At 41.3% G+C, this 13,789-nt stretch overlaps 1 protein-coding gene across 4 annotated transcripts in view; it reads right to left on the bottom strand.

Moving 5' to 3' along the window:
- Window positions 1–13,789, bottom strand: part of BICDL1 (BICD family like cargo adaptor 1) — a 148,718-nt gene that overhangs the window by 12,186 nt on the left and 122,743 nt on the right. For all 4 annotated transcript variants that reach the window (XR_007949685.1, XM_051972914.1, XM_051972912.1 and 1 more), the window contains 2 exons: window positions 11,184–11,314; window positions 1,559–1,679 (listed from right to left, as the gene is read on the bottom strand). Coding sequence is in view for 3 of the 4 variants with exons in the window: in XM_051972914.1 (XP_051828874.1) it covers window positions 1,559–1,679; window positions 11,184–11,314 (252 nt within the window). In the remaining variant the exon portion in view is untranslated. The remainder of the gene's footprint in view (window positions 1–1,558; window positions 1,680–11,183; window positions 11,315–13,789) is intronic.

Raw genomic sequence — 13,789 nt, 5'->3', positions numbered from 1 at the left:
CTGAAGATTGCTGCTGGCGAACCCTGAGTTTGCTTCCTTATGGGCTGTGTGATCCTGGGCAAATTACTCTACCTGGATCTCAGTTTCCCCATTTGTAAGATGGGGATAATGATAGCACTTCTCTCAGGATTATTGTCTACATCATATGAGTTTATAAAGTATTTTATAAAGCTTAAATCTCAATAGAAATGCTAATCAGTGTTATTTTTATTATTCTTATATTCCTGCCTAAAGCAAACGGTCCCTGGGTTGCTACGCAGTGGATCTGGACTCAGACTCAGAATCTCAAGTCCAAGAGAAGTCACTAGAGAACCAATTATTTCAAGTTTCTCCTCCAAGAGTGAACAGGCTTTTCAGGTTAGCTATTTCTTCCACCCAGAATGACTTGGGAAGAAATGTTTACAGTTCCACCCACATCCTGAAATTGTGTCTTCCTGATGTTAACAAAATCCAGGGATGGGCTCAGTTTGGTAGGGAGCTAGGCTGACTTGGAAGTGTGTGAGGGATGGGGGGGAATGCTTGTCTTGGGATCTGGGGAAGAGGTGGGTCTGGAAGACAGAAACCAAGAAACAGCCCACCTGGGTCAGGGACCGGCCCACCCTGGCTGGCTGCAATGGGCTCGGTCTCACTGGGGGCTTTAAGCAAAGGTTGGATGCTCTCTTGTTGGGCATGCTGTATAGTGGATTCCTATTCAGGTATGGAGCGGATTGAATGACTCTAAGCTCCTTTCTTCCCCAGCAGAAGATAAACTCTTAGAGGGCAACAACTGTCTTGATTACTTGTATTTATAACCCTAGTGCTTAGCAAAAAAACTAGAACACAGTAATTATTTAATAAATGTGCTCTCTCTATCTCTCTTTCTGTCTCTGTCTCTCTGTCTCTGTCTCTCTCTTTCTCTCCAGTCTTCTATCCACTGGCCCATTTATTTTTCTATCTGTATTTATCTATCTCTATATTTATCTTTTTTATCTATCTCTCCTTCTATCTACCCACCCACTTACTCACCCAACTAGCCATCTATTTTCTTTTGTTTTTTTCTTTCTTTCATATTTCTTTTTCTCTTTCTCTCTCCTTCCCTCCCTCCCTTTTTTCTTTCTCCCTCCGTTTTTTCTTTCTTTCTCTTTCTTTGTTTCTATTTCTTTCATTCCCTTTCTTCCTCTTTCCTCCCTCCCCCCCTCCCTCCCTTCCTCTCTTTCTTTGTCTTTCTGTCTATTTTTCTTTCTATCTATCTTTCTATTGATCCATCTATTTATTTTTCTATCTATCTTTCCACTTTTCCCCCTATATCTTTCTATCTATCCATCTGACATTCTATGACCGGTGAAGCTAGTCTTCCAGCTTAGCAAGGAAAGAGGAAGTCAGCCTTTGGAAGAGGGTCAGTGACCTTATGTTGGCTAAATTTAAGTCAGATTTCACTCTGACTGTTCTGTTCCTCTCATGGTAGGGACAGCTTTTTCCTTCTACTTAGTTTGAACCCGTGGCCACAGTTTCTTTCCGCCCTGTTGTGCAAGGTCCACTGGCCATCTCACGCCGGCCTCGGCCTCGGCCCCCCCTTTACCTGCCAGGCCTCCAGCTGCTGGGAGAGGTTCAGTTTTTGCTGAATGGCATCCAGGAGCTGGTTGTTCAAGGACATCATATCCATCTTACACTTGGCCAGTTCCATCTCCACCGCGTTCTTCCTGCAACAGACAGACCAGGGCTGAATTAAGTGAAAGCGTGTGCTTGGACTCCTTGCTCAGCCTTGAGGCCAGATTTGCTCTGATATATTCTGATGCTTTAACTCATAAATTAACTTCACAAGTAGGAGATGGGAGAGACAAGATTAGAAAAGGATCTGGGGATTTTAGTGGGCTGCGAGCTCAAAGTAAGCTAGCAGGATACCATGGCAGACAAGAAAGCTAATACAATGAATTTTTTTGGACTGGACCTGTGATTTCATCAGTGAGTCAGCAAGGAGCTCTTAGAACCTTTCTTTCTGGATGTAAATCAGCCCCTTCTCTACAATGCAGTGTTTTTGTTTTTCTTTGTATTTCTAGCATGTAGGATACTTCTCGGCATGTTTTTAATGTTTAACAATTAATCTTTTAATTTTTAATTAATTAGCGTTTAATAATGTTTAAGAAATGATTGTTGATGGATTGGATGTTGATGGGCACATTATAGAAGGCATTCTTCCTGGGGTATGGCCTCTGAGGGCCCTTCCAAACTGGAGAGTTAGGGTGCTATGGCAGCCGGCCATGGCTCCTGTTGTTTCTCTGCCTCCTAAGGTCACTTCTGCCCTCCTTCTCTCCTCATTCCAGAGCTGGGAGATCCTTGTGGGTATGAATAGCCCAGATCTGCCAATGAGAACTAGGGTGTGAGGGGGCCCACCCCTCCATGAGCCGTGTCCTGTCCCACAGGCTACCACCAGCAGCTGCTTCTAGCTTCTTCTGCTCTTGCCCGGAAGGGAGATGGAGGCTGCTGGTTGCCACGGTTACATATCAGCATCAGCATCAGCCTAAGTTATTCTGTATGAGAATGAACCTTTCCCGCCTCCCAGCAGCCTCAGCCAGAATCTCTGCATCTTCGGACACTGGGGCTCTCTAAGGTCCCTTTAGCTCGCCCTCCTTGGCCAGGGAAGAGGATCTCAGCACAGATAACAACACTGTGACTGATTGGGACTAGGCACAGGAGGACAGATGGTACAGTAAGGGCCAGTAGAACACAGGGAGGCAGGAAAGGGGACAGAATCCAAGGCACAGAGAGACGGATCACAATCCAACATGTTTTCTGGGAAGAATCAGCTTCCAATGAGATTGTAAATTCTTTGAGGGCAGGGCTGGTCTTTTGCTGCTTTTTATATTTTTAGAGTTTAGCACAGGGCCTGGCACATAGTAGGTGCTTACTAAATGGTTACTGATTATCAAACCGATGTCCCTAAAATAGAGATCTGACCATGTCATGCCTTCAAAAGCATTTCCTTCTATCTGAGGCTTTTCCCAAATTTCCCCAAACAGTTATGTTTCCTCTCCAAATCACCTTGTATCCTTCTCCCATATGTCTACTTATATTCATATTATCTCTCTTTACGAAACTCCTCAGGCTTAGGGTCTATTTCATGATTATCTTTATATCTAGTGGCAGCTAGATGGCGGGAGAATCTGAACTCAAATTCAAATTCAAACCTGACCTCAGATACTTAACACTTGTTGTGTGACCCTAAGCAAGTCACTTACCCCTACTGCCTCACCAAAAAAATCCTTGTTGCCTGATCAAGTTATTTTCTAGACTTAAGCAAATTCTAAATAGACATTTAGCTTCCCATTTAAAGCCATTTTGCAGGCTACCTCCTGTACGTAGCCTTTCCTGGTATCCTTTCTAGCATCTTCCCTTCCAAAATTAACTTCCATCTATTATTGTTCACTCATTTTAGTCAGGGCCAACCCTTCCTGATCCCATTTGAGGTTTTCTTGGCAAAAATACTAGAGTAGTTCACCCACCTCCATCTCCAACTCTTTTTACAGATGAGGAAACTGAGGCACACAGGGCTAGTGACTTATCCAGGGTCATATAATTATTAAGTATCTGAGATTGAATTTAAACTCAGGGCTGTTGCTCTATGCACTGTACCATCTAGCTGCTCCTACTTGCATTCATCTTGTATATGGAACGTAAGCTTTTTGAAGGCAGGGATTGATTTTTGCCTTTTTGGAGGGTTTGTTTTCCCCTACTAATTAATGGGTTTTTGATGGGTTCCTTTTAAAAGAGAAAATAATCTTCCCTGTCACCACTAAGGGACATTTTAAATAAATCAATTCATTTAATTTAAACCCACAGTTTCCACCTAATTCTCACAAATCCATCTCTTGGTTAAAGTGGGCACGTGCCTAAGGAGCATCTCGGAACGGCAGGAGAGGACGGGCGTGGTGGGTGACGAAGCCGGGAAACAGTCACCTGCAGTGGGTTCCTTTCCACAAATTTGCCAACGGGATCACAATAATCCAATAACCAGCCTTTAAAGAGCACTTTCCCCTCCTCAAGTTCAATAGACATTAAAAAAGACAGGGAAAGCACTGTGCCAGGCACTGGGGTCCCAAAGGTGTCCGATACTATTGTGTTTTTCCTATATAGAATTTTAAGGGTGGCAAAGTGCCGTACACATATATTATCTTGTCTGATTTTCTCAATTCCCCTGGGAAGTAAGGGATATTAATATTTACATTTCATGGATAGCACAGCTAGGTGGCGCCATAGTGAAGCATATACAGTATGGAGTCAGGAAGACTCAACTTCCTGAGTTCAAATCTGTCCTCAGACACCCGGGCACATGGCTTAAAGCTGTTTGCCTCAGTTTCCTCATCTGTAAAATGAGCTGGAGAGGGAAATGGCAAATCACGCCAGTATCTTTGCTGATAAAACTCCAAATGGGATCATGAAAAGTCAGACATGACTGAACGATGACTGAAATTTCATGAAGGGGAAAACTGAGGCTTGGAAAAATTAAGTCACTTGTTTGGGTCGCATTTCCAATAAGCCACTGGCTGGACTTTTCTCAGGTAGGAAGATTGGGGCAAGTAGAGAAACTTATCAATAAATGGTGTAAGCAATTTAAAGGCAGAGACTGTCCGCCTTTTGTCACTGTATCCTTCGATGCCCAACAGAGTGCCTGGAACGCAGTAGGTGCTTAATAAATGTTTTTTGGATTGTTGATTTGAGAGAAATCAGAGACTGGTGTATGGACTAATATTCTAGTCTCTTCTTGAAGGGGGAAAAGACATTAAGATGTCTTCCTCACGTCAGTATTGAAGAGCAAGAGATAAAGAGTGATTGGGTGTTTGTGTATGAGAGGAGGGAAGACAGGCTGATAGTCTATCTAATGCTCTGCTGCAGCTAGATGGCACAGTGGAAACAGCACTAGACATGAAATCAGGAAGACCCAAGTTCAAATCCTGCCTCAGGTCTGGCTATGTTTAAGCAAGGTTTCTACATCTCAGGCTCCTCATCTGTAAAATGGAAGTAATAAGAGCAACTATTTTATAAGGTTGTTGTGAGGATCAGATGAAACAAAACCTCCATTTAAAAAATGGCTCCCATGCCTGCCATCTCTTCATTTCCTCCCAGATGTACTCTTTTGGACTGACTCCAACATGATCCCACCAAGACTACCTTCCCTCCTTCTCTCCTCCCCTTCCACCTTGCTTTTCTATTGTTCCCCTTCCCCAATAGATTGTAAGCTCCCTGAGGACATGGACTGTGGTTCTTTTCTGGTAGTTTTATTGAATGTTTACTGACTGATTAACTTTACAAATGTTAAAGGCTATAACTGCTAGTTGTTAATGATAATTATTATTATTTTCCTCAAGAGTTTTATTATAATAATGATGTCAACAATAATGTTATTAATGATAAGATAATAAGAAACCTAGAGGAAAGCTACTAGTACTTGAGATAGTTTTTTTAATGAACATAATTATGAACACAATTCAGCCATGAAAAGGACTCAGTTAATGATAACGATAATAAGAAATCTAGAGAAAGCTGCCAGCACTTGAGGTAGATTTTTTAATGGAGGATTTCTAGAAAGGGACCAGGATAATGAAGTATCATGGGCATATGAACACAATTCAGCCATGGAAAGGACTCAGTTAATGATAATGATAATAAGAAACCTAAAGAAAGCTGCCAGCACTTGGGTTAGGTTTTTTAATAGAGGATTTCTAGAAAGGCACCTGGATGATGAAGGATCATGGGCATATGAACACAATTCAGCCATGGAAAGGACTTAGTTAATGATAATGATAATAAGAAACCTAGAGGCAAGCTGCTAGCACTTGAGGTAGGTTTTTTATGGAGGATTTCTAGAAAGGCATCTGGATGATGAAGGATCATGGGCTTATGAACACAATTCAGCCATGGAAAGGACTTAGTTAATGATAAAAAGAAACCTAGAGGAAAGCTGCCAGCACTTGAGGTAGGTTTTTTAATGGTGGATTTCTAGAAAGGCACCAGACTGATGAAGGATCATGGGCATATGAACACAATTAAGCCATGGAAAGGACTCAGTTAATGATAATGATAATAAGAAACCTAGAGGAAAGCTGCTAGCACTTGGGTTAGGTTTTTTAATAGAGGATTTCTAGAAAGGCACCTGGATGATGAAGGATCATGGGCATATGAACACAATTCAGCCACGGAAAGGACCTTGGAGAGCATCTACCCCAGCCTCTTCATTGTACAGAAGAGGGAAATGAGGTGGAGAGATGAGAAGTCACACAGGCAGCAAGAAGCCGAATCAATCACAATGATTATGAATCCATTATCCCTTTTCACAAGGGCTCCATCATGTCTTCTAGGTCTATGTTAATCTTGTCTCTCCAATGGAATTATAAATGCTAATGGAGTTCAGCAACATCTTATCTTTCTTTCATTCCTCAGATTATAGAGCAGAGGGCTAAATTTTGAATAAATACTTTTGGAGATAGAATTATTCAATAATTAGAGTTACAAAAATAGATTTACTCTTTGGCTGTAGTCTCAAGACTAAGCCTATTCACTGTATGATTTTATTGACAGGAAGAAAGGATCTATCAATTAAAAAAAGTAGGGGACGAATGGACAGAGTACTGGGCCTAGAGTTAGGAAGATCTGAGTTCAAATGTGACCTCAGATACATACTAGCTGTGTGATCGTGGGTAAGCCACTTCACCTTGTTTGCCTCAGTTTCCTTAACTGTAAAGTGAGCTGGAGAAGGAAATAGCAAACCACTCCAGTATATTTGCCAAGAAAATCCCAAATAGGGTCATGAAGAGTTGGAAAGGACTGAAAAATGATTGAACAACAACAAAATATTTCTAGAAGTACTATTTTCTGTTGCAAAAACAAAAAACAAATAAAAACCCAACAAATAAAACCTGGAAACAAATAAAGAATCTTTCATTTAGAGAAGAAATGACTAGACCATGTGTTAAATGTAACAATGTCAGTCAGCCACAAGATGAATGATGGATGTGAAGGATTCCAAGAAATATGAGTTTTTTGTATGAAACTATTCAGAATGAAGAAAGCAGAGCCCAAAGAAGAATATAAATGTTGATGACAACAGTGTAGTTAAAGTCGACAATATTTGTCAACACAGGAACAAAGAATGAAAAAGTGAAATTAAATAGGAGAACAAGGCTGATGTGGGCACTTTTGGAATGGAGTTAACAACAGGTAGGCCGCTAGAGGGCGCCATAGTGGATAGAACGTCAGGCCAGCAGTCAGGAAAACTTATTTTCCCCAGTTCAAATCTAGCCTCATACACTTACTAGCTGTGTGACCCTGGGCAAGTCATTTCTACCCTGTTTGCCTCAGTTTCCTCATGCGTAAATAAGCTGGATAAAGAAATAGCAATATACTTCAATATCTTTGCCAAGAAAATCCCAAATAGGATCACAAAAAGTTGGACACAATAAAAACAATTTGGCAACCAGTAACAACAGAGAAACCAGTTACAGACACATGAACAATTATTTATAATCTTAGGGTTTGGGGAAGTTGTCAGTTGCTTTCAACTAAAAGAATGTTTTGTTTTTTTTTTTATTTCCTCTTATATTCTTTTATGATTCAGTGTAGTCAGTGAGACCTGGATTCAAGATCTATCTCAGACATACAAACTGATTGTGTGGCCCTGGGCAAATTACTTGGCACCTGAAACTCAAACAGAACAACAGACTAGACTAGAAAAGCACACATTAACAATATCTAAGTCGTGTTATATTTTTGCTAATTTTGTTAAACATTTTCCGATTATATTTTAGTCTTATTCAGATACACCTGGATGTTTTGAGGGTACATGCGCTCTGAGACCGACACTTTTGCTCTAGGTGAATTTCTTTTTTTTTTTTTTTTAAATTTAATGATTACTTTATAATGACAACATTATTCCTTGCACTCGTTTCTTTTCCGATTTTTTTTCCCCCTCCCTCCTTCCACCCCCTCCCCTAGATGGCAAGCAGTCCTTTATATGTTGGATATGTTGCAGTATATCTCTAGGTGAATTTCTAAGACTGTAAGTTGCAGAGAAGATGTTGACTCGCTTTGGTACAGAGAGGTTGCTCATCTGGAAGTTCTTTCTATTAAGAATATCCCAGGTCCCTTTCTTTGTGTTTTAGTTCTTACATATGGCTGTTGGCACTTGCTATGGAATTACATAATCTCAAAGATAAGGGGACCTCAGAACCCATGTCATTTTAGCCATTCTTAAAGAAGAATACACTCTACCCTCTTTTCTCCAAAAAAAATTACTTAATTCCTCTTCACTGAACATGGTGCCTGGCGCATAGTAGGTGGCTTAATAAATACTTTTTAATTAAGTGAGTATGACTTGGTACTCCATAAATACTTGTTAACTGATCTAACACAATGAAGGCATGTAGTAGGTGCTTAATAGATGCTTATTATTTGAGCTAGCACAATGTTTGAGACAAAGAGCTTACTTAATAAATGATTCTTCCCTTTCTCTTTCCTTTCTGCACTACAGCCCTTCAAATACTTGAAGGCAGCTCTCATATATCTCCCCTGCCTCGGTCTTCCAACCCATCCTCTTATGTCATAAACTTAAATCCTTCACCACCTTGGTTGCCCTCAATACAGTGAGTATAATATAATAGTTAGAATCTTTGTGGTACTTTAAAGTTTGCCAAATGTTTTATAAATATCCCACTTTATATTGACAACAAGACTGAGAGATAGGGGCTATTCTTATTCCCATTTTACAGATGAGGAAACTGAGGCAGGCGGAGGTGAAGTGATTTGCTCAGGACCACATGGTTAGTAAAGATCTGGATCTGGATTTGAATTCAGTTCTTCCTAACTCCCTGTATCTAATGCATCACCAAGCTGGCATTTTTGCCTAAGTATGGATTTAGTTAGAAATTCGTGTCCTTCATGATCTGGGAAAGAGGAGGAAGAAAAATCAGCAAAGGACATGAAATATACCTTAAAATACCAGTTTACCCATAGTAGAAAATTTGTAGAAATCAGATCACTATTTTTAAAGAATAATGCTTGCTATGAAGACCATACTCTGATCTTCCTTGGGGCAAGAAGAGGAAGATCTACAGGTAGGAAGAGCTGGATTCGGACACCATCTCTGACACTTCCTGACGGAGTGACCCTGGGTGAGTCACTGAACTACTCTGAGCCTTCATTTCCTTATCTATAAAATGGCGGGATGGATGACCTTGAAGATGTCTTCCAGCTTGAGATCTCCGTTCCTGTGCACATGGGTCTGATGAGAGATGAGCTATTTATAGTCCAATGCTGCTCACTAGCTGTGAGACCGTAGGCAAATCACAAGTTCTCTCTGTTCTTATTTTTCACAGCTGTGAAAGGCAGCTGAATGGCCTTTGAAACCCATGCTAAATCTGGACTCCCAAGTGTATTCTGCTAGGATCCATGTCTAGTCCAATGTCACTGGCTACCTCTGTGACCGCAGGTGATCAGGGACTTTTCTTTTGCCTTTTGTTACAACCCCAGCCCTTAGCACGAAGCCCTGGTACGTAGGAAGTATTTGAATATCTTTTACTTGACTCGGCTTGAAGTCGCATCACCATTGTGACTCAGTTTCTTCATTTGTAAAATCAGATTGGACTAAATGTCATCTAAATGCTTTTTTTTTTAGTCAGTTAAAAGACGACACCTATCCTCAAGCAGCTCTCAGTCACATGGGAAAGGGGATATCTAAATAACCACATATAAACAAGCTGCATACAGGAGAAAGTCTGAATAATCACCAAATGGAAGGCAGGAGAACTTAAAGGAATAAGAGAAAGCTTCTTCTAGAACACGGCTTCTGAAACTTTTTCTACCCATGATCCTTTCTTTCCTGAGAAATTTTTATGTGGCCTCAGATAAACAGGTTTATAAAATAGGTATACAAATCAAACATTTACTTAAAATAAATTATAATTTCATACCCCCCACATTCATTACCCCATATTGGGTTACAAGCCACGCTTTGAGAAGCTTTGCTATAAATGTGCTGAATCAAGACAATTCCAAGACTTGGGATGGAAAATGCCATCGACATCTAGAGAAAGAACTGTGGAGATTGTGGATTGAAGCCTAATATAATAATAATAATAATAATAATAATAATAATAATAAATCTTTGTTTCTTTGCTTTTTCTTTCTCATTTTTTTCCCTTCGGGTCTGATTTTTCTTACACATCATGACAAATATAGAAATATGTTTAAAAGGACTGTTCATGTTTAAACTATATCAGATTGCCGGCTGTCTTGGGGAGGGGAAGTAAGGGAAAGAGGAGGAAGAAATGGAAGGGAAAGTCTTACAAAAATGAATGTTGAAAACTATCTTGACGTGTGTTTGGAAAAACAAAAGAGTATTGAGAAAAAAGAAGAGTTCTGTTGTAGAAGGAGGGGTTTTAGCTGGAACTTGTATCCTGTACATAGTGCCTGGCACATAGTAGGTACTTAAAAGAATGTTTAGGAGAGTCTTCCAAGCAGGGAAAATGCCTGGAGTGAAGAGCTAGAATTTCTTGTTTGTGGAACGGCAAAGAGAGTGGATGGTTAGTGGACAGGAGAGTTCTTGGAGACGTGTATTATGTAGGAAGACTGGAAAGGTGGGGTGGAGTAGTACTAGGTTATGAAGGACTTGGAACAAGTGAGATTTTATTTTTGTTCCTGGAGGTGATAGGGAGCCACTGGAGGGGTATGTCTGTGTGTGTGTGTGTGTGTGTGTGTGTGTGTGTGTGTGTGTGTATACATGTGTATGTGTGTGTGTTGTGTCAGTGTGAATGTGGGTATGTGTGAGTGTATGTTAAGTGTGTGTTGTGTGTCTGTGTGTGTATAAATATGTGGTGTTGTGTGAATGGGTTTCTGCTTGTGAATGTGTGTGTGCGTGTGTACGTGTCGTGTGTGTGTGTGTGTGTGTGTGTGTGTGTGTGTGTACTGACACGGCCAGATATGTATTTTAGGAAGGTCACTTTGCCTTTAAACCTGTGTTTTTTCCAGCTTATCATTAACTTTCTAAAATCACTTAGAACTGAACCCAGTATTCCTGAGGTGGAGTGACCGGCGTGGAGGTCGGCGGAACCGTCGGCTCCCCGTGTCTCCCAAAGCTGCCTAAGAATGTGTTCGTTTGCTTTGGAATGCAGTTGGAGAAAACCAAAATGAGACTTGGGCCCGGGAGACCTTCTTACTTTGCAATGGCCTCGTCTCGGTCCCTGATGGCTTTGAGAAGCTGCTCCTTGGCTTCTTTCTCCTCGGACGTCACTCGGAGGCGATCCCTCTCTTCCTTGAGGGCCGTCATCTCCACGCTCAGCATCGTCACCTGGGGGAGATCAGACCAAGGGAGAAGCCAGTGAGATCTAGTCCACTCTGCTTCAAGAGGAAATAATGACGATAACAATGGGAGGGAAATCAGCATTGACATAGCCCCTACTATGTGCCAGGCACTGGGCTAAAACTCCCCCCCCCCTTTAACCAATATCTCATTTGATTCTCTCAGCATCCCTGGGGGGGGGTAGATAATGTTAACTATTCTCATTTTATATTTGAGGAAACTGAGGCAAAAAGAGGGCAAGTGAGCTGCCCAGGGTCACACGGTCATTAAGTTGTCTAAGGCCAAATCTGAACTCGGATCTTCCTGATCCTAAGCTCAGCAACACTATCTAGCTGCCCAACAACAACCACAAACACCGTTATATATGGTATATATAATATAGGTGGGATAGTGGGTAGAACACTAAAATGCCAAACCAGGAAAGCCTGTGTTCAAATCCAACCATAGATACTCACTAACTGTGTAACCTAACCTCGATCAGCCTAATTTTCCTCATTAATAAAATATAATATCAATGGCAGTTACTAAATGAGGTGAGTCTGTGTAGGATCAATTATTAACTAACATTAATTTAATGCTTTAAAGTTTACAAAGCACTTTAACTAAACACACATGATCATAATGAGCCTCAAAATAAGACTGTGGGATAAGTGCCCCATTTTACAGATGAAGAAACTGAGGCACAAAGGTGAAGTGACTTCCCCACAGTATATGGCAGAACTCAGGCCTTTCTGACTCCATTCTCATTCATCTGCCTGTTTCATATCATCCATGGTTGTCTCAAGGAGGGGGATTACTAAGTGATTGACCCTAGAACCCTGGGCTCTTTGGTGAATGAGGAAAGGAGAGGAAAAGGGAAGGTGGAAGAGGAAGAGAGAGAAGGAGGAGGGAGATAGAAATAGAGAAAGAAGGAGAAAGAGAAAGGGGGAGAGACGAGAGAATCAGAGAGACAGACATGCAGACAGAGAGAGAGGGGGGAGGAGGGAGAGTGAGAGAGGAGGAGTGGGGGGGAAGGAATCCTACAGTGACCTTGAGATCAGTGGCTAAAATATTATATTCCTCCTCTCAGCAGACTAAGGGGCCTGGGAAGAGGGATAATTCATATTTCTCTCAAATCTTAAAGTTCCCAATTTCTTTACAGCATCCCAGTGACTTGTGTAGGTGTTCTCTCCATTTAATAGGTAAGGAAATTGAGGCTTTTAGGGATTAAAACTTCCCTTAACCACACAGCTGGCAAATATCAGAAGCCAGGTCTTAGCTGATTTACACCAATGTCTTTTCACTAAGCTTTGCACCTTTTCAGACCATATTGCTCACTTCCAGTATGAGCCTAATGATCCTAGGTAATTCCTATATATTGCTCTGGGTCTTACTCTCTCTCTCTCTCTTTCTTTCTTTTTTTCTTTTTCCTTTTCCGTTTTCCCTTTCTTTCTTTTTCTTCCTTCCTTCCTTCCTTCCTTCCTTCCTTCCTTCCTTCCTTCCTTCCTTCTTTCTTTCCTTCCTTCTTTTCTTTTCTTTCCTTCCTTCTTTCTCTCTCTCTCTTCCTTCCTCTCTCTCTCTCTCTCTCTCTCTCTTCCTTCCTCCCTCCCTCCCTCTTCCTTCCTTTTTCCCTCCCTCTCTCTTCCTTCCTTCTTTCTTTCCTTCCTTTCTCTCTCTGTGTCTCTCCCTTTCTCTCTGTGTCTCTCTTTCTGCTTCCATCTTTCAAGATACATGCAAAGACAGCCCCCAACATCCATTCCCACAAAGCTCTATGCTCACATCCTTTTTCCTTCCTCTCCCCTCCTCCAGAGAACAAGCAATCAATATAGGTTAAACATGTGCAACTTGGGTCTTAGTTTTCTCATTTTTAACTCTGGGATGAAGTGGGGATGTAGAGAGGACTAGACTACATGCCTTTAAATCCCTGCAGCTCTGACCCTAAGACACAACATTCAGAGTGTATGGAGCCCTGGCTTAAGAAAAAACTGGGATCAAAGCCTGCTTTAGACACAAGTCATGTACCCCTGGGGTACTCTTGGGGAGTTCTATGGCACCTTTCAGCTCTAAACTTACTTTCCTATTAGAAACTTCAGCACCTGGATGGTGGACAGCTCTAAACTTGAGTTCAGAAAGATTTTGCGTTCAAATCTCACCTCTAACATTTACTGGCTGTGTGACCAAGAACAGATCATTTAAACTCCTTGACCCTCAGTTTTCCTACTAGTAAAATGGGGATAACAACAACAACAACAATATCTGCAGTCCCTATTTTACAGCGTTGTTGTGATACTGCAATGACAGAAGGAAAGGCAGTCATGAATAGTCATGTATACCCACAGGTAGAGTGGTAGAGCACTGATCTGGAACTTGGGAAAATCTAGATTCAAATCCTTTCTCAACACTTACTAGCTGTGTGCTTCCACACAAGTGACAACTTCTCTGAGCCCGTTTCCTTGTCTGAAATGAGTATAACAGCAGGACGTA

The sequence above is a fragment of the Antechinus flavipes genome, chromosome 1 (assembly GCF_016432865.1).
Source record: "Antechinus flavipes isolate AdamAnt ecotype Samford, QLD, Australia chromosome 1, AdamAnt_v2, whole genome shotgun sequence".
In the NCBI taxonomy this organism is placed as follows: Eukaryota; Metazoa; Chordata; class Mammalia; order Dasyuromorphia; family Dasyuridae; genus Antechinus; species Antechinus flavipes.
This window is presented reverse-complemented; position numbering and strand designations above follow the sequence as displayed.